Source organism: Sciurus carolinensis, chromosome 1, assembly GCF_902686445.1.
Source record: "Sciurus carolinensis chromosome 1, mSciCar1.2, whole genome shotgun sequence".
In the NCBI taxonomy this organism is placed as follows: domain Eukaryota; kingdom Metazoa; phylum Chordata; class Mammalia; order Rodentia; family Sciuridae; genus Sciurus; species Sciurus carolinensis.
The window spans coordinates 186,621,144-186,639,842 of record NC_062213.1 but is presented as its reverse complement, the minus strand read 5'-3'; the positions used below and the strand labels follow the sequence as shown (position 1 = coordinate 186,639,842).

The following is an 18,699-nucleotide window of genomic DNA, read 5'->3' as shown; positions in this document are numbered from 1 at the left end:
ACAGAGACAGCAGGCGCTTCCTCTAGCGGCTGCAGTTCTGCTCTCTGCTCTGCTAGTTGGAGCCAGAACCACAGGGGTCTTAGGCTTCCACTTTGGGGACTGACGAACTGGAGGACATCTGGTGGTGGTGGTAACCAAGATGCAAGGGGAGTGATGCTCAGTGAGGAGGGGTTGAAGAACTTGGGGTTTCCTTGACCTAGAGGAGGACTTGGGGTAATGGGTAGCAGCTTCCGTATCCAGAGGACTGGCAGGCAGAAGAGGGAATATTTGTCCTGGGTGGCCCGAAAGATAAAACTGGAGCCAATGGCTGGTGTTTCCAAGGTGGCAGAATTAGGATCCACATCAGGAAGTTTCTACCAGTAAAGGAGGAAATGGGCTACCTGGAAAAGCCCTGAGTTTTTTGTCACTGGAGAACGGCAAGCAGAGACCTGACTCCCGGGGGTCCTGGAGGGGAACTAGCTCTGGATGGGGTTGTCCTCTGGGAACTGGCTCCATCTAATTGTGGGATTCCAGTGCCACAGAGCCCAGAGGAGAGGAAGAAGCCTGAATTGACTGAGCCTGCCAGGCCTGCCCAGCCTCACTGGCCTGCAGAACAGTCACACCACCCCTCGCCCTCTGCAGGAAGGACAGCCCTGCTGAAGTCCTCAGAACTCTTATCTCCATCTCCAAAAGCCAAAGGCTAATCACACTATCACCTGTGATAAGGTCCCCCTGGTACACTAGGATGTCTGGTGTCTTCAGCTTTTGATTGAAATTCTATAATTCATTACAGACACCCAGTGTAGACTGGGTGTCATGCTGAGCTAGAGATCCAACTGGCAGGTACAGATGTCTGTACTTAATAAAAATGGGGAGAAGTTATGACTTCATAAATGAAGTTTGTCTGGAAGATAAAACTCAGACCTGAGATATTAAAAAGGCCATGCTGTGAAAAGTTTGGGGTGGCTGCTTCCAGCCCAGGCCAGCCCTACAACTTCCGCGAAACAGTCAGACTCCTGGCTGATCCCTGGCTGTATGGAAATAAACCTGACAGGGCCCAGGAGCTACCCAACACCTCAGGTTCACGCTGGCAAGTGAGAGGAGCCTGTATCAGTCCCAGGCCCCCAGGCTGCTGCTTTCTGCATGGCTTGGTATATAGTATGCACTTAAATATCCACTGAATGAAAAAGAATAAATGAGTAAATGAATGAATGAGTATGCAGTGGTGGCTGGGAAGTCACTTCTTTTATTGAAGCTTACGGTTTCACAGGACTTTTGGCCCCAAATGAAAGATCACACATTAAAAAAACAAAACAGCATTGGCAGTGGGAGGTGACATCTGTCCTCCAGGAACTAAAGCAGAGCAGAGCATGGCAGGCAAGTGAAGGGTCCAAGCTTCCGAGGGCAGTAGCCTGGCCGAAGATACCCAGAGGGCAGACTGTTCCAGCTCCCTGAGCAGGGACAGTCCCAAACAGAAGTTAATACACAAGGACTGGTGGGTGTGAAGGAGCAGGAATCCGAGCCACTGGTCCCACAGGCAAATCCCACTCAAGCTTGGTCAAATTCCATTTTGGAGAAGCTGGGCTCATCTGCAGGACAGCCTGCTGAGGGGAGGCAGATGCTAACGGTAAGAGGCTGCTGAACACTGATCACTGGTGTCAGTGCACAGGGGAAAGCCCGAGGCCAGAGGCACAGCCGACCAGACACTAACTCCACTGCCATGACTGGCATCTCTTGCTCTTGGCGCAAGGCTGTGCCCTTCAACTGCTCAGGCCTGTCAGGACATTCACTCTCCAGTCCTCTCCTAGCTCAGGCTCCTACCTGTATGGCCACAGTCCACTAATTGGTGGCTCTGATGCAGAATCCCCAGCCCTCTTTGGGAACAGTGCTGCATCAAGCAAGGGAGAATCTTTTTAGGAGGGGCAAGAAAAGAAGAGAGGCCCACGTGCTTCTCCCACTCTAAGGAGCCAGAAAAGGTCCTTGGTGTGCTCCATTCTCTATAGACAGGCTGGGTCATAGCATCCGAGAGGCTGTCATGGTGACGAAGTCCTCGAAGCTGAGCCGAATGTTGCCCTGCACAGCGGTGTCCTTCTCTCGGAAGGCTTCAGTCAGCACCTGTAGCTGGGTGCACACCTGAATGAAGCGGTCGAGCTGCATGGCAGGATTGGCAGAGCGTGGGCAGTAGCGGGAGACCAGGAGCTGGGTGAACTGGGGGCTCAGGTTGTAGCCCATTTGGGACAGAGCTAGAGATGAGGGGCACAAAAAGCAGACACACAAAAACCTGCTTTGAGTACCTCCACTAACCAGCAACACCGGAGGACACAGATCAGGGGACTTCCAGGATATGGGCATGGAAGCATGAAGAGGACAGAGAAGTCCTAAGGGTCTGTTCAGGTGGTCAGGCCACAAGAGGGAAGGCGCTGGAAGGCGCCCCTCCCTCTTTCTCCAAATCTCCCTTAGAGATGTAGTGGTCTGTCTGTGATCATCTCGGATGTATCTGCATACGTAAGACAGTCTGAACCCTAGGGACCGCCCTGCCTAGGGCAGACATTAGAGGCAGTGCAGTATGCGGTTATGGGGCCAGCTCTGGAGTCAGAAAGCCCCTGGGGAAGTCGCTTGGCCTCACTATCCCTGTCTTATTACCACTAAAATGGGGCTGACACTTTACTTACCTCATGGATTATAGTAAGGATTAAGGAGTGGTTATGTCCTGTACTTAGCACGGTGCCCAGCACTGTGTTATTTTAATAAAATCATCATCTTCCTCCATGAGGTTGCTGGGCATTTCCAAAATCACGGCCTGCATGCTGCTCCCTGTCCCACTGAGAAGCTTCCTGCCTTCATCTCCACATAACTTACTAGCCCAGGCTAAAGTCTCAGCTCTCGTTTACTCTGTGGGCTCTTAGGCAAGTTATGTACTCTAAGCCTCAGTTTTCTCATTTGTAAAAGGCAGACCATCAGGGATCCCTCACCAAAGAGTGTGGAGTAATAAATAGGATGATAGCACATGGGAAGAATTAATTATATAAACCTATTAAAAATGTTTACTGCAGTGCCTGGAGCACAGCTTCATTCAATAAATGTTAGTTTTGTTGTTGTTCGTATCACTCTTACGAATGTCCATGACAGAAGCTGTCAATAGTGGTGCTAGTGCCAATCACCTCCCTCCCTTTGACCAGGGGCAGATATGGTGTTCTTACCACCCACACACCTATTCAGCCTGACTGAAACCCACGGCCAAGGCAAAGGACCAGATTCTCTGCAGTTTCTTCCCTCTCCTAGGTGACAAAACTCCCCATTGGGTTCTCACCCTTAGCTAACCCCATTCTAACAGGCCACATAAGCTACCTGTCGTCTTACCCACCGGTCTGGGCTCAGACGGCAGGCTCTGGTGCCAGAGTTAGATCAGAACCTGACCTGCAGCTGTGGTCTTCAGTCATCTTACTCAGCTTCAACTTTTATGTCATTCCACCTCCCCCACCCACCCCCGTACTGGGGACTGAACCCAGAAGCGCTTTACCAGCAAGCTGCATTCCTAGTCCTTTTTATTTTTTGAGACAGTACCCTGTTAGGTTGCCAAGGCTGGCCTCACACTTGCAATCCTCTCACCTCAGCTGAGATTACAGGTGTGCACCACCAAACCCGGCTCAACTGCAATTTTTAGAGTGCTCTGGATCTCAGAGTTGAAAAGGAAACAGCCTTCTGGAGAGGTGGCCACAAAACCCTTCTTTCTGAGACCCTGTGCAGGGCTCCGTCCAGTCTATATGCTAGGAACTCGAGGGAAGACCCATTCAGACTAGTCTCCAAGAGTGGGCCTGCACTAGGACAGTGTTTTGTGGCACGGGTGGACACTGGGCAGTAAGAGAACACGTGTTCTGTCTTAGGGACTGAAGAGAAGAGCCCAGCGCTGCTCTGCCACCATGGCCCTGCATGGCCTTACCTTGCTGCAGCTCTGTGTAGCTGATGGAGCCCGAGTGGTCCCGGTCATACTGCTGGAAGAGGTTCTTCCACTGCTGGATGAATTTCCACAGGGCTGAGAAACCATAGACATCAATACGGCCTGACTTGGTCTTGTCAAACATGTCTGAGGGGGAGAGGTAAAGGAGGGGAAGGTTTTAAGACTGATGGCCAAGGACACCATCAAAACAGCCCCTTTTCCAGGCTGCAGCAGAAGACTCACAAAACTGTAGACCTGAGAACAAGCATCAAGGGCCGAAAAAGCCTTGCCTCGGCCCCACCCAATCTAGAACTTCGTTTTCTCTGCAGGCTTGAAGGCTGAGCCCCAAGACCTGGATCTATGCTGACCCCTCCTGCTGTTTCCTGCCAGAGGTGGGAGTGCCCATCTGCAGAGTGAGAAACCAAATCAGCATAGGACTTACCAGTGTAGAATTTGAGAAACACCCAAAGGAAACAGCTCCCAATCTAAGGAGCTTACCTTGAATCCCTTTGTCCCTGAAATCTTCTCTGGCCGAAGAATTTTTCGACAGAGTGACCACCCACCCACACACTGTCAACTGTCAATGGCTGTGCACCAGCTCAATTCCACGAGGAAGGAAGGACTGGGACTCACTTATCATCATGAGGCATGTCTCATCATTGAATGAAGACCAGTTGGAGTTGACCAGGGCCTGCTTTAGCTCCTTGATGGAGATGTACCCACTGTGATCTGAGTCCACTGACTGGAACCAGGAGTAGGCCTCGGGATCCACATTGGGTGGGACACCACCTGGGGAAGGGTGTGAACCAGGGAAGTCAGTCCCAGGTCTCAAGGTCAATCTGCAGAAATGCTGGGCAGGGCCAGCCGCAGTGCCTCCCTGGCTCCACGTTCTTCCTACCCACATCTCCCATCAAGCTAACATTCTTACTCTGGTACAAAAGGCCTCAGTGTAGACTCACAAGTATTTGCAGTTGCTTTCTACTCCAAGAGTACTTCAGACTTTTGTATAGTACCCCAGTCACTTCTTTGTTTGATTTTTGTTTCATGTCCTCTTGCAGCATGTCAAGAATTCTCTGAGAAAGGTGAGCTGAGGGATTAGTGGCACATGAAAGTAGAGAAGCAGAAAAGTCTATCTATCTTAGAAAAAACTTAAGACTTAACTGTCCAAAAAAGGGGCTCCTTTACATGTGAAATGATCATGGGTAGTTATGAAGGATGGAAACCACTGCCTAGTCCCTAAGGTGAAGCCAGAGGGGAAAAGGTTTGCCTGACCGAGGGGCTAGTCTGACCTCCTTGGATGAAATCCAAGCAGGATCCACCTACCTTCCTAAAGCAGCAGTGTCACTAGGGAGTGAGAATCACAGAAAGAGACTTTCTGCAACCCACATGGGCTGTGCGGTTTGTGGAGTGGAGCTCAGACTTTAGAATCAAATCCCGGCTCTGATCCTTATTAGTCTGTGCGACTTTAGGTAAAATGCATAACTTTCTGAGTACTGATTTCCCCTTTTTTGAAATGAACCTGCTTACCAAGGTTGTTGTGATGATTAAATGAGATAATGGCAAAGTAAGGTTCCTTTAGCTAAGGAACTGGTATGGGAGCCATCAGAGACACTGTCACTAAGGAAGGACTATTCCAACTGGGTCTGAGAGGATGACAAGGAGTGAGGTGGGGAGAAAAAAGAACAGATGGCAAAGGCACAGGTGTATTACAGCATTCCGAGGGGTCTTGGGTTGTGGGAAGGAAGGAGTGATGACAGATTAGGAGGGTGGAAAGGCCCTTCAGGATCCTCCTGGGCGCAGAGGGGCACCACTAAGGGTCAGATCTGTCCTCTGGAGCAGCAGTGCTCTAACACTGGGTGTGGGGCCTCCCAGGGACTCCAGGGCAGATTGTGCCTGGATCATGCCTCATGGACTAGCTGCACTGTAGAAGAGCAGAGGAGGCACTGGCAGCCAAAGAGGGTAAGCAGCAGGAGGTAAGGAGCAGAGAGTCTGAGTCCATCCCCGCTTTCTAGCCCTAGGGATCAACGCTAGCCTCAGGCCCCTCAGGGCTGGGGGCTCATTTTCCTATGGGCTCAGAGATAGGACTTTTTTAAAGTGTGGAAATCTGTGGTGAAGTTGCTGAGCTGAAAGCAAATGGCCAGACGCTCTGGATTTTGAGAGGATAAATGCCCCTGGAAGGCCCTGCTCAGAACCCAAGGTGCGGTCTCCCCTTGGACCACCTGCCTGGGTATATCAACTCAGATGCTGCTTGCTTCCCAGCAGGGCCTTCCCTGGAGGTCCTTCCCATACACCAAAGTGGTTCCAGGCTTGGTCTCCTGGGAACAATCACTCTGTAAAGGAGCTGACTGGAATGGGTTTAGAGAGGAAGTAGGGGGCTGGCACCCACTTTCCCTGGCCCTCTGTTTGAGTCTGTTCAGGTATCTTCACTGAGGCTGTAGCCCCCGCTGAAGGCTCTGCTTCCACTGAATCTTCAAGTCCCTGTCCCTCTCCTGTCCAGTATCTCACCTCCAGTCTCTGCTTTTCATTTCTCCTATCTCATTCTCCTGCCTCAGCATTTTTTAAAGGCAAGGCCTCTGCCGCATCTGCTGTCACATTAAATGCCAAATACTTCTTTGCTGAGAATGCCCTAGAACAAGTCCTTTCAGAGAATATTATTTAATGAAGCCCTTCCCAAGGGCTGGACACTATGCCAGTAGTTACTTGTACACTCTCAGTGAATCCATATTAATGACTCATTAACCATGAGGTAGTGGCATTGTTTGATTTTACAGGTGTGGGCACTGAGGCTCAAAGATGTGAAGTGGTTTGATCAGGTCAGTAAGTATCCTGATCTCAAAAGACAAACTTTTGACCATTATGCCATCTTGCCTTTCTATAAATGGTGGTCAGTCTCCCTCACAGGAGAATGGGCTTCTGCCCTGGTACAGTACGTCATTGTCTCCAATTGTTTGCTGATTTCCTCTTCCCTATAAAAGCATTATACGTGTTCTCCCACTCCCTGGTGATTTCTGTCCTCCATTACAGAAGCATCCATTCCCATCCTATTGACTCCAGGCTTGACCAGGAGCTTTGGTGAACGGACAACACATGCAGTACTTCAGAGTAGAAACTGAAAGAGACTTCATCCATCCCTGCTAGCTTCCTGATCCTTTTCTCTGTCACAAGGATGACATATTCCAAAGAGGGGATGCTCCTTCAGCCTGGACCCCAGAGTGAAAACACATGGAGCAGAAACTCAGCTGCCAACCTGCAGCTGCTGACACGTGAGCAAGAATAAATAAGTGTGAGTAAGCAATAGAAATAAATGCTTGTAAGCCAAGGAGATTTCCCACAGCAAAGTTAACCAGCAATCTTCTCATTCTACTGATGCAGGTTGAAGCTGCAAGCAAGATGTTACGGTGCCAGAGACCAGGGTGACCCACAGGAAGGACAGGATGGGCCATGGATAACTCAGAACCAGGGCAGAGGCACACAGAACCCAAGATCCTACTTACCCTGTCCATAAGGCCCGGGCTGCTGGGCACCATAGGAACTTGGAGGTGGCTGACTATAGGGGCCCCCTGGGGCAGCACCACCATATGGTCCTCCTGGAGTTCCAGAGGGGAGACCCCCAGCATTGGGGTATCCATAGGGCCCTCCACCAGCTGGTGGTCCATAAGGCCCTCCAGGGGCAGGACCTCCATAACCTCCACCAGTGGGTAGCCCACTGCCATACTGCCCTCCACCATGTGGGGGTCCAGGGTAGTAGCTACCCGGAGGGGCTCCAGGTGCCTGTCCTGCAGCTCCTGGGCAGCCCTGTGGGAAGAACAAGATGTCAGTCAGAATGACAGGCCAGAAACTAGCCACAGGATGGCACTTCACAGCTATAAAGTACTCCCACTGCCATTCTTTCAATTGATTCTATAGGTATGGTCCCCTTGCTCAGATGGGCAACCTGAGGCTTCTAGGAAGTGACAAGTTACCCAAGGTCACACCGCCAATGGTCTGCAGAGTTAGGGTTGGAATCTGCACTCCTGGCTCTCCTTTCTTGCACACCAAGGTGCTTTACAAGGGCTGGAATCATGTCTGATTTGCTACTATCCCCAGCAACCAATGCACAAAGGACGCTCAGTAGATACTTACTGTATGAATAAGTAGGCAAATGAATCAAATGGGATCCCAAGTGCACCCTGTGGTACCTCCATGCCTATCTGCAGAACTCACAGCACAATGCAGATTCTGCCACACAGCCGTGACCCTCATCAGGCACCACAGCATGGATACAGCCACAGCATGTCTTCCTTAATCTACACCAGCTCAAGATGCATGAACATCCTCCTATCCTCACTTGTGACTCTGAGGTAGGTAGGGAGATGCTATTCCTAAGGCAATATGGCACAAAGGTGAAAAATCCCTGTTCAAGTTCAGGTTCTGTCACTTACTAACTAGACTAATGACTTACCCTAAGCCTCAGGATCTTCTACTGTAAAATGGAAATAATAATATTGCCCATTGCCATGTGAATGAAATGAGACCAGGCATGTGAAGGGCCATGACACAGGCCTGACACAGAGTAAGCACTTGATACACATTAACTTTAATTTTTTTTTTTTTTTTTAGTTGTAGATAGACACAATACCTTTACTTACTTATTTTTATGTGGTGCTGAGGATCAAATCCAGTGCCTCACACGTGCTAGGCAAGTGCTCTACCACTGAGCTACAACCCCAGTCCCCACATTAACTATTAGTGATATCCCCTGTCTACAGAGGAAGAAACTCAAGTTCAGAGAGGTCACCAACACACCAACTGTGTGGAGGAGCTGGGCCCAGAACCTAGGTCTCCTGGCTCAAAGGTGAGGGTATTAGAGCATACACGGGGACAGTTCACTCTCTTGTCCACTCTGCATGCTTCTAGCCAGGGATTCCTGAGGCTCAGTGTTCCTCTGCATGTCCCTAAGTGGGACAGGGCCTGGCAGAGCAGAGCCCTAACCTATCTGCAGACCAGTTGAGCTCAAGGGCACAGAGGAAAGCTGGCCCAGCTCTGAGGATCTGAGAATGGTATAGGTGCTTTTATGTGTGTGTGGTACTGGGAATTGAACCCAGGGACACTCTACCTCTGAGTCACATCCCCAGTTCTTTATATTTTTATTTTCTATTTTGAGACAGGGTCTTGCCAAGTTGCCAAGGCTGGCCTCAAACTTGTGAGTTGCTGGGATTACAGGCATGTGCTACTGTGGCCAGCATGGTACAGGTTCTAGATGTGTTCTAGAGCAACTTGTAGATGCCCCAGTGTCCAAGCACTGAAAATTGGGGCTTTCTCTTTTTACTGTATCTAACCTCAAGGCTAAGGTCAAACTCATACTTCTCTAAAAGGGGCTTGCTTGCCCAAGGGAGGCTTCACAAGGGAGGCAGGAAGCAGGCACTGCCATCTTCCCCGCTCTGCATCATGGGACCGCTTCCCCTGGAGGCTGCCATGAGTAGTAGCAAGACTCTCACAGTGGAGTCACCATAAACCCAGGTTCAAAACTCTCTTCTCACCAGCTGAGTTCATGACTGTGGGCCAGTGGCCTAATTTCTCTGAATCTGCTTCTTTACAAATAAAATATAATAAGCCTTTCTTCATTGGTTATCCCATGAATTACAAAAAATAAACGTAGCAAAATTCTGTTAGTTTAATTTTTAGCTAAACAATCCTTTGATGACAAAAAATAAATAAAATTGATCAAGGAAAGAAACTTTGGCTATAGCCAGGTAGAGTTCCAGAGCCTTGGTCACATGGAACTCCCTGCCTTGCTAGATTCCGAGAGGATTCAGAAGCAGCCTCAGAATAACTCAAAAGCATCTGAAAACCACTAAAGGATAAAAACAGTTCTTACAACAGTGCCTGATATAAGGCAAATGATCAATAAATAATTCTTGTATTATTATTATATGAATTATTATTATCAGCAAAGTCCTGGGCCAGGCAAGCCCTGCAGGGTTTAAAGGAGAGTGGGACATTCTGAAGGAGCCCATAGTTAACAGACAAGCATGCAGATGCTCCATAACACCTAAAGGACCAATGTAAGAAAACAGGTGTTTAACATGGACACATTTGCCAAAGTGCCATGGGACTTCAAAGAGGGTAAAATCAAGGATGGTTTTCCATAGGAAAGTGGCATTTGAGCTGGGATTGAAAGAATGAACAAAGCTGGGTATGGTGGCACACATCTGTAATTCCAGCAACTAGGGAGGCTGAAGCAGGAGGACAGCAAGTTTGAGGCCAGCTAGGGCAACTTTGTAAGACCCTACCTCAAAACTTAAAAAGTAAAAGGGCTGGGAATCTAGCACAGTGGTAGAGCGCCCCCAGGTTCAATCCCCATCAAATCACCAGTACCATTAACAGCAACAACAAAAATGAACAAGAGTCCCAAGGGGGTTGAGAGGTGTGACAGGAGAGGTACCCTGAAGGCCAGTTACATAACCTAACCCTCTTATTTTGCAGATGGGGAGACTAAGGCCATTCTGAGTTGAAGGCACAGGTGGTACGGAACCACTCCCACCAGCCTGCACCTGAAGACTCCCCACTGTCTTGGCTACAGTGCTCCTCCCTTAAGCAATGGGATTCCAGAGTGAGATGGAAGTGGGGTGGGACTCTGCAGAGTCTGGGCATACCCAAAGGTCAGGCTGGACACCAAGCCAGGAAGTAGCTGCTGCACTATGAGCCTGTAAGCAAAGCCATGAGCTGTACCTCCTCAGGGATATCTGAGGCCCAGCCCTCTCACCTGGGAAACACCCCCAGGACAACAAGCAGGTGCACTCAGGCAGGTCTTCTGCCCTTCCAGATATCACACTCCAGGGACCTGTGTTTCTGGGACAGTCTAAGAGTACCTAAATCCTCTTCTTGCATTTTACATACACAAACACTATTGGCAGAATCTCACCAACGATCCCCTGAGAAGATGTCAGTAGGCCTACTGCTCAGATGAAGAAACCGAGGTGCAGAGCTGTTAAATGACGTCATTCAGCAAGCATTTACAGAACAACATCGTACCAGACTCTGTACTTGGCCCGAGAGCACAAAACTAAATGGGAACCTGCCTTTGAGTAGCCCAGATCTGATCAGTATCAGCAGAAAATTCTACTTAAATGCTATGAAGGAATTTATTTTGTTTGCTGAATGAATACATAAGCAATCGTATGAAGGATGCATGAAGTGAGTCAAGGAGGGCTTCTCAGCTGAGGCAGCAGTGATACTGGAGTTGGTCCGTGAAGGATGGCATTTCCCCAAAGGGAAGATGGTGAAGGGCACTCCAGACAGAAGGCCGAAGAGAGATAAAGCACAGACTTATACGTAAGCACACACACTGTGGTCAGGGAACGGGCTGAAGAGCAGAGGTGAGAAGAACCCAGTGTGAACCGAGAAAGGCAGGCCTTTACACACTCCTTGACCAGGCATGTCTCCTCCTGCCCCCTTTGCCACTGGTGCCAAAGAGGAGTTTCTGTCTATTTAGCATCTCCCCAACCCAACAATAAACTCCCCGGGATAGATACTGGGCCTCATTCATCAAGGTACCCCGGTTCCAGCAAAGTACCTGACACCTGCAAACCTTCATAAATATTTGAACAAATGAGCCACACTCTGAAGTGTTTGGGCTTTATGCTGAAGAAAACAGCTCCACACACGGGTGTCCAGTAGGGGAGGAACATGAGCAGAGCCTTATTTAGAGAACCAGCAGCGATGTGGACGTGAGCTAGAGGGGGAGGCAGGGGCCCAGGTACTGGGCAGGCAGGGCCTGAACCAGACAGCAGACTTGGGGATGAGGAGAACAGGATGGATTCTGAGGCTATTTCAGAGGTAGACTAGACATGACTTGACAACTAATTAGATTAGGCAAGAGATGGAGGGGGAGTGAGGAGAGGGAAGTGTTCAGAATGACTCAGGTTTCTAGCTCGCACAGATGACGGAGGTAGAGCCACCAACTGAGACACAAGCCAGGATGGGAGGAAGTGTGGTTCCCAGGGTCACTGAGTTCTTTATGAAGGTCTGAGTGAGAAATGAAAAACAGCCCTGACTCCACATTCTTTTATACTACTCTGTGCTGCCAACCCTTTGAGAGTTTTTCCAAATGGATTTAATAATGATAAATATAAGATTGTGAAAGAGGGAAAAAAAGGCAGGAAGAGTTCAGTAACCATGGTTTCTAAAGTATCACAGAAAAAGCATCTCTTTAGCTAGTTGCAAAATAAGCTACATTTGATATATTAGTGGTCTGGGGGACACAATTATTAAAGCTCTGCTAGGTGCTTGCAGTTCAATCAACTTTCATTGATTTTCAGTTTAAGTACTACCATCCCCATTTCAGAGATGAGAAAATTAAGGCACACAGAGTTTAACAATGGGTCCGAGATCATGAAGCTAGAATGGGCAAATTGGGATTTGAAACAATGTCTGCATGAATGGGTGCCTGGCATGTTTCTGCACCAGAGACTGTGTAAAATGCCTGTAATCCCAGCAGCTTGGGGGCTGAGGCAGGAGGATTGCAAGTTCAAAGCCAGTCTCAGCAAAAGTGAAGTACTAAGCAACTCAGTGAGACCCTGTCTCTAAATAAAATACAAAATAGGGTTGGGGATGTAGCTCAGTGGTAAAGTGTCCCTGGGTTCAATCCCCCAGAATCCAAAAACAACAACAAAATGCCCGTGTCAAATATGATGGCTTTCCACAGTGGACAGGTTTGGAGGGGAAAGACTGGAGTAGGTGATCTTTCAGAGCCTTCAGGCCCAGAAATCAAGGAGTCTCAGAGGAATCTTGTTCTTTTTTCATTCCGGCACCTAAGGTCCAGTTTGAAAGCCACATATTGGAAGAAATCCCAAAGACCCTTTAGTCCAGCCTCAGTTGAGTCTCTGCGGCACCCCCGGAATCTCTATTTGCACTCCTGCAAGTATAAAGAGCTCAGCCCCTCCCAAATAACCCACTCAGGAAGTCCTGCATACTTTTTTCTTCTTTTAGCTCCAAAGGCTTATTCTTCTACCTGCAAGACCTTGGGAGGCCCAGAGGTATCAAAAGCTGGTCCATGCTGAGTCCTGATGAGGAAGGAAGGAGGCTGCACTGCAAAGACAGGTCTACTCCCTGAAGCTGCCCGTCAAGTGTCTACTGGAGTGGCCGGAAGCCCCGAATAAGGTGTTGAACAATCACAAAGACATAAGGTAACTGAACTCACTGGCACAGCCTCCTAAAATATTAAAAGGTCAGACACATGCAAGCAAAGAACAATGAGCCAAGAACTGTCCCAAGACCACCTCTGTGCTTACACTCCAAAATCTTTCTCTCCAGCTGCAGACCTACATATCCAAAGACTTCCTGGGCTTCCTGCCGATCCCATGCCTACCTGTGTTCCCATCTCCTGCTATCTACCTTCTGCCACTCAATCACCCAAACTCCAAGCCCTAGTGCCCTCGGGATACTTCCTCTTTCCTCCCTTCATCACCTCAATGAAACACCAAGTTTCATCAACTCTACCTCCTGAACGCACCTAAAACCAACCTTCACCAGGTCACTGTTCTCTTTAGCCCAGATTACCTCAATGGTTTCAAAACTGCCTCAGTCTCTCCTGTTTCAATTCATTCTGATAGTGATCCATGGTAAGAGTTACAAAGGACAAATGGGAAAACCTTTCACCAGCTCCCCTGCTGCTCTTAGAATTAATTCACACCCTACCCACAAGGCATACAAGGGAACTGGCCCTTGCTTATCTTTCTGGTCTTATCTTTTGCCTCTTTCCCCCTCATCATTACTACTAGACTGATTTTATTTGTTTATTTATTTATTGAGATGGGGTCTTGCCATGTTGCCCAGTCTGGTCTTGAACTCCTGGGCTCAGATGGTCCTCTTGCCTCAGCTTTCCAAGTAGCTGAGATGAAAGATGGGTACCACCATGCCCAGCTAGACTGATCTTGAACTTTCCCCCAAATATTGAGCCTACTTGCTTCCTGGTTTTTGTGAAGTTATTTTCTCTATTGAAACACAATTTCTTTCTTTACCTAGCTAACTCCTACTGATGATTCAGGTTTTGGCTTAAGTCAACTCTTTTAAAAAGTTTTCTTGCACCCCTAAACTAAGGTATCCTTTATGTGCTACCCTCCCATTTAATACTTATCACACTGATTCTATAATCACCCTATCTACATACCTCTCCCACTTACAAGTATTTACCACCTGCCAAGGACCTGATATGGATTATCACATTTAATCTTTATGGAAATTCTGAGGTAGATACTGGTATGATTCCTTTTGAAAGACGGGGGAACCCAACTTCAGACCTTTGCAACAACCTTCTGTAAAAAAGTGATAGAGCAGAGATTTGAAATCAAATCTCTCTGGTTTCAGAGACCAAGCTCTTAAGCAAAGAAATTCTTTAAGCTGGTTCTCCCACAAGAGAGCAAAGTTTACTAGTCCAACATCAGTCCATGCTTGAATACCTTGGGCTGAAAGCAATGGAAAATTCCAAAATTGTGACTCCTAGCAATAGGTGGGACCTTGTAGCAGGAGGAAAAGAGGCAGCAGTAACCAAACCTTTGACTGCCTTGAACCAGTTTTCTTTCTTAGAACAACTGGGACAAGACAGAAGGTAAAGTAAGGTGGGGGAAAAAAACACCATTTCTTCTATTCCAGACCCCTTTCTCTCTGCACTCCTTTTTGACATTCCTCTCCAAGCATAAGCCCAGGCAGCAAGGCACTGTGAAAGCAAATGAAGAAGCAAAAGCTGCCACAATACACTAGCAAGTACCGGCAATGTGCCAAACTCCTTACAGGTTTTGCTGTGTTTCAACCTCATTTCAGTCCTTTATACAGAAATTAGTTCTCCCTTCCTACAGATGAGGAAGCTAAGCCTTGGAGCCCTTATATGGTTTGTCCCAGGGCATATAACTATTAAGTGACAAAGTTAGGATTCGAGTCCAGTTCTCTCTGACCTGTCCCCTGCTTCTAGGATGCATTCAAATCATCCCCAAAACTTAGTAACAAGCAGATTCCTGGGTAAAAAACAGGGCTGAGGTGGGCCCTAAAAGTGTGTTCTTTCAACAAGCTGCTAGATGTCTCTGACACAGACCCACTGAGAAACAATGTACTATGACAATGTTTTCCCAAATTGTGTTCCTCTGGAATGCTAGCATCACAAAAATGACTGACATAAAACAAAGGAAAGGGGGAGTTCCATGGTCAAATGTGTTTAAGAAATACACATTCTACAAACTGAAACATGTATCCCACTTGTTTACAATAAAAATAAATTAAAAAAAAGAAAAGAAATACACATTCTATTCGTTTCTGGAAGGTTTACAATGTACACTAGCAAATTAAGAATTCTAAGCTGCTCTATGAAGAATAAATTCATTCAGCTTGACCCAGTGCTTCCCAAACTTTTTAGTCACAGAATTCTCCTATTAACATCTCGCAAGACTCAGCAAATGGAATGGAGTTTGGGAAACACGGCTATGATACACTTCCTCCTAACCCCAGCCCATGCAGAGCTCTCTTCTTCCTACCTCTGCTAAGTATGCAATGAAAAGAATTCTAAATTCTAGCCCTGGCATCACCCTTACTTACTGTGTGTGACTTTTAAGTCACTTAACCTCTCTGGGTTTGTTCCTCAGCTATAAATTGAGGGCGATGATCTCTATATGACACTGGGGCCTTTATGATAGGTGTAATGGAAGTCCAAATGCACTGTAAATTGGACAGGGGTACACTTCCTAGAATGATTCTTGCTACATCTGGCATGCCTGTTGAGTTTTGTAATAACCCATTTGATTTTGTTTTTCAATTTTTCCTGCATGACATTTACCTCCTAAAGTACTATGTGATTTTGGACAACTCAGGACCCCTCTCTGGGATTGTTTCCTCCTCTGTTAAACGAGGGGCTGTTTTGAGGGCCTCCCAGGACTGACCTTCTTAGAAATCTAGTAAAAATCAGAACTCTAAAAGGTAACACGTTACACCTTGCTATGTGCCAAATGCTTTAAAAGCATCACCTCATTACTTTTCAAACCTGCTCTATGAGATAGATCGTATTATTTGGCCCTATTTTGGAGGAGGACCCTCTTAACTATCCTATCAACAACACCCTGTCACCAAACAAAGAATTTTGGTCACAGAATCACATTATGGTGGTTTGAAATGAATTGGCAAGTAAGGAAGAGTTTGTAGACAGCCCAGGTTCTGTCATTGGCTCTCCTTCCTAAGTATGTGATGAGTTCAGATAAATTCTGTGTCTCCTCTGGGTTTCACTCTTCCAAAGTGTGAAATGGAGATGTTGAGCTACGTCAGTGATCAAACCAGCTCACTTGTGGACTTTGATACCACCACAATTTCTCCTGATTATTCTGAAGCAGTACGTGAGTAGGAAAACCTGTATTTCTTATCCGAAGCCCTAAATGACATCGAAGGAACCCGAGTGTTAAACGTCTGGTCAGCACGCAAGACCCCGCCCAGGGCGTCCACGGGCGCCTTGGGAGGTTGTAGAGCCCCGGTCCGGCCCAGACTGGATCTGTGGGGTCCAGCCTGGATCTGTGGGGTCCAAGGTTCCCAAATCATCCCGTGCGCGACGTCAGAAGGGGCGGGACACGACCTCCTGGACGTGTAGTCCTGCGTGACGTGAGCCGGGTGCGACAGACAGTCCTCCCTCGCGCGAGGCCTCGCTGAAGAGAACCTCAGTTGGGGCGGCGCAGACAAAGCCGGGAGAAAGAAGAGTCCAGGGGCCGGGCCTGGGCTGGGCTAGGCCCCTACCTGCGTTCGCGGGTCCCTAGCATACTCACCTGCCCATACGGATAGCTGGCCATGGCGACTCTGACGTCATACGTTGGTAATAGGCGGGGCTTCCTTCCCTCAAAGCCACCCCTCGCTGGGTCTGGGGAAGAATCCGCATGTGAATGGATAGCCAGACTGTCAATCCTCGGCGAAGTTGGCCGACGGAAGTGACGCTCCGAGCGGTGGGCGGGTGCTTATTCCACTTAACCAGAACCGCTAAGAGAAGGGTGGAGGATTCCGGAAGTCTTGGGGGTTGTGCCGGCGCCCTTGTTTCTCCCTTTCCTGACCAGGACTAGGTCCCAGGACTGACCAAGCCAGGATATTTAGTGAGAAACCTGGGTTGGGTGTTGCTGCGGTGGCCATGTTATAACCTGGCAAATTGGACGCATGATAATAGCGTGTTGCTGTCGTCACTCCCAAGTTCCCGCCCTACGAGGGCCCCAACGGTTGCCGTGACTACGGGGAACTAACAGGCCTCCTGGGAAGCGTAGAGGCGAGGGCGGGAGACTCTTCGCTAGTGTCAAGACGCCGGTACCAGTGCCCTTGAGGTGGCATGGAGATCTGTGGTCTTTGGAGAAAACCTCAAACTGTAAGAGTAGGAAGAAAGGTTATCTGGTACCTCTTCCTAAATGGGGAAACTGAGGTCCGGAAAGGCAGTGACTTTCCCTAGTTCACCGTGAGATCGTGACAAAAGGTGGCCAAGAACTGGGATCAGGATGCCCAGGTCTCAGCAAGGAAGTCTAAATTGGTTCCCTTGGTGGATCAGATCCTGTTCCTAAGTGATCTCAATGTTATGTACTTGCCTCTTGGAGTTCAGGTCCTACACTTGTTTACGTGCTTATTTGATTGTTTTGTTAACTTTTTCCACGAAGACAAGGATTGTGTCTGGTTTTACCTGTCATTATATCTGCAGTGCCCACACTCAGTTTTTTAAATAGACAAATGAATAAATTAGGGTTATGAGGTGTCACCTAGTGAGGTCCATCTTATCTAACCATCTATCCAGGTACTTTCCAAAATTACCACGCTGATCGTCTGCTTGCCCATTGGACACCTGCAAAATAGGGCAGTCTTTTCATCCTGGCACTCCAAGCCCTTCCTCACCTTTCTGATCTTAGATCTCACAGTCTATGTTCCACCTCCTACCTACAATTCCACTATTGAGCACTCTTGTTTTAATGTGAGGATCTTGGGCAGATGATTTATTCTAGTCTGTTTTCTCAGCTGTCAGAAACATATATGTAAATTTTTAAATGAGCATCTTGTCCCTGCCCAGACTTAAGATCACACCACTCCTTTCACCCAGACCGACTGCCCTCCCATCTCCAGCCCTCTGTGCCTCAACTCCAATCCCCTCCCACATTCCCCCCAGCTCCAGAGTTAGCAAGTCTTGCCAGTCTGCTTGCACTTGGCACTGTCACTGTGCCATGTTCCAACCTGCCTTGTGTAAGAGTTCTCTTTGATGTTTTCCTCAACATCCATTCCTCTCCATCTCAGAAAGTCCACCCGGTCTCTGAAGCCAAAAATCTAGGCTCATTGTTGTTTGTCTGTTTGTTGTCGCACTCCCTGACTCCATTTGCTCTAGTTAAAAAAAAAAAAAAAAAAAAAAAAAAAAAAAACATGAGGGCTGGGGATATAGCTCAGTTGGTAGAGTGCTTGCCTTGTAAGCACAAGGCTCTGGGTTCAATCCCCAGCACTGCAAAAAAGGAAAAAAAATGTCATGTTTGCTCTTTTCTCCCTGTTTACACTTACACTTCAGTCCGAGACACCATCATCTGTAGCCTGAGTCACTACAACAGCCTCCTGACCAGTGTCCCTGGTTTCACTCTTTCCCCCACACTCCATTTCCATAGGGTATCCAGAGTGATTGTCTTAAGCTCTGAGTCAGATGTTATTCCTTGCCTTAAACTGCCAAGGGCTTCTCATTACTCTTATAGTAAAACCTGAACTCATCCTTATGGCTTTGATGGTCCTACGTGACCTAGAACCAGCCTCTTTACTTCCATTTGTTGTCTTTC

General features: G+C 48.0%; 1 protein-coding gene across 1 annotated transcript; it reads right to left on the bottom strand.

Moving 5' to 3' along the window:
- Positions 1-1,205: 1,205 nt before the first annotated feature.
- On the bottom strand, positions 1,206-16,758 carry Pef1 (penta-EF-hand domain containing 1). The gene is made up of 5 exons (XM_047524477.1): positions 16,690-16,758; positions 7,411-7,711; positions 4,550-4,705; positions 3,920-4,063; positions 1,206-2,222 (listed from the first exon to the last, which is right to left on the bottom strand). Exons 1-5 carry the CDS (start codon positions 16,711-16,713, stop codon positions 1,993-1,995), a joined length of 855 nt encoding a protein of 284 aa, XP_047380433.1. The 5' UTR covers positions 16,714-16,758; the 3' UTR covers positions 1,206-1,992.
- Positions 16,759-18,699: the final 1,941 nt, after the last annotated feature.

Coding starts and splice junctions, on each gene's coding strand:
- Pef1 (XM_047524477.1), bottom strand. CDS start 16,713: ATGGCCAGCTATCCGTATGGGCAG. Junction 7,712..16,689: donor CCAGCTATCCGTATGGGCAG/GTGAGTATGCTA, acceptor TTCTTCCCACAG/GGCTGCCCAGGAGCTGCAGG. Junction 4,706..7,410: donor GCCCGGGCCTTATGGACAGG/GTAAGTAGGATC, acceptor ACCCTTCCCCAG/GTGGTGTCCCACCCAATGTG.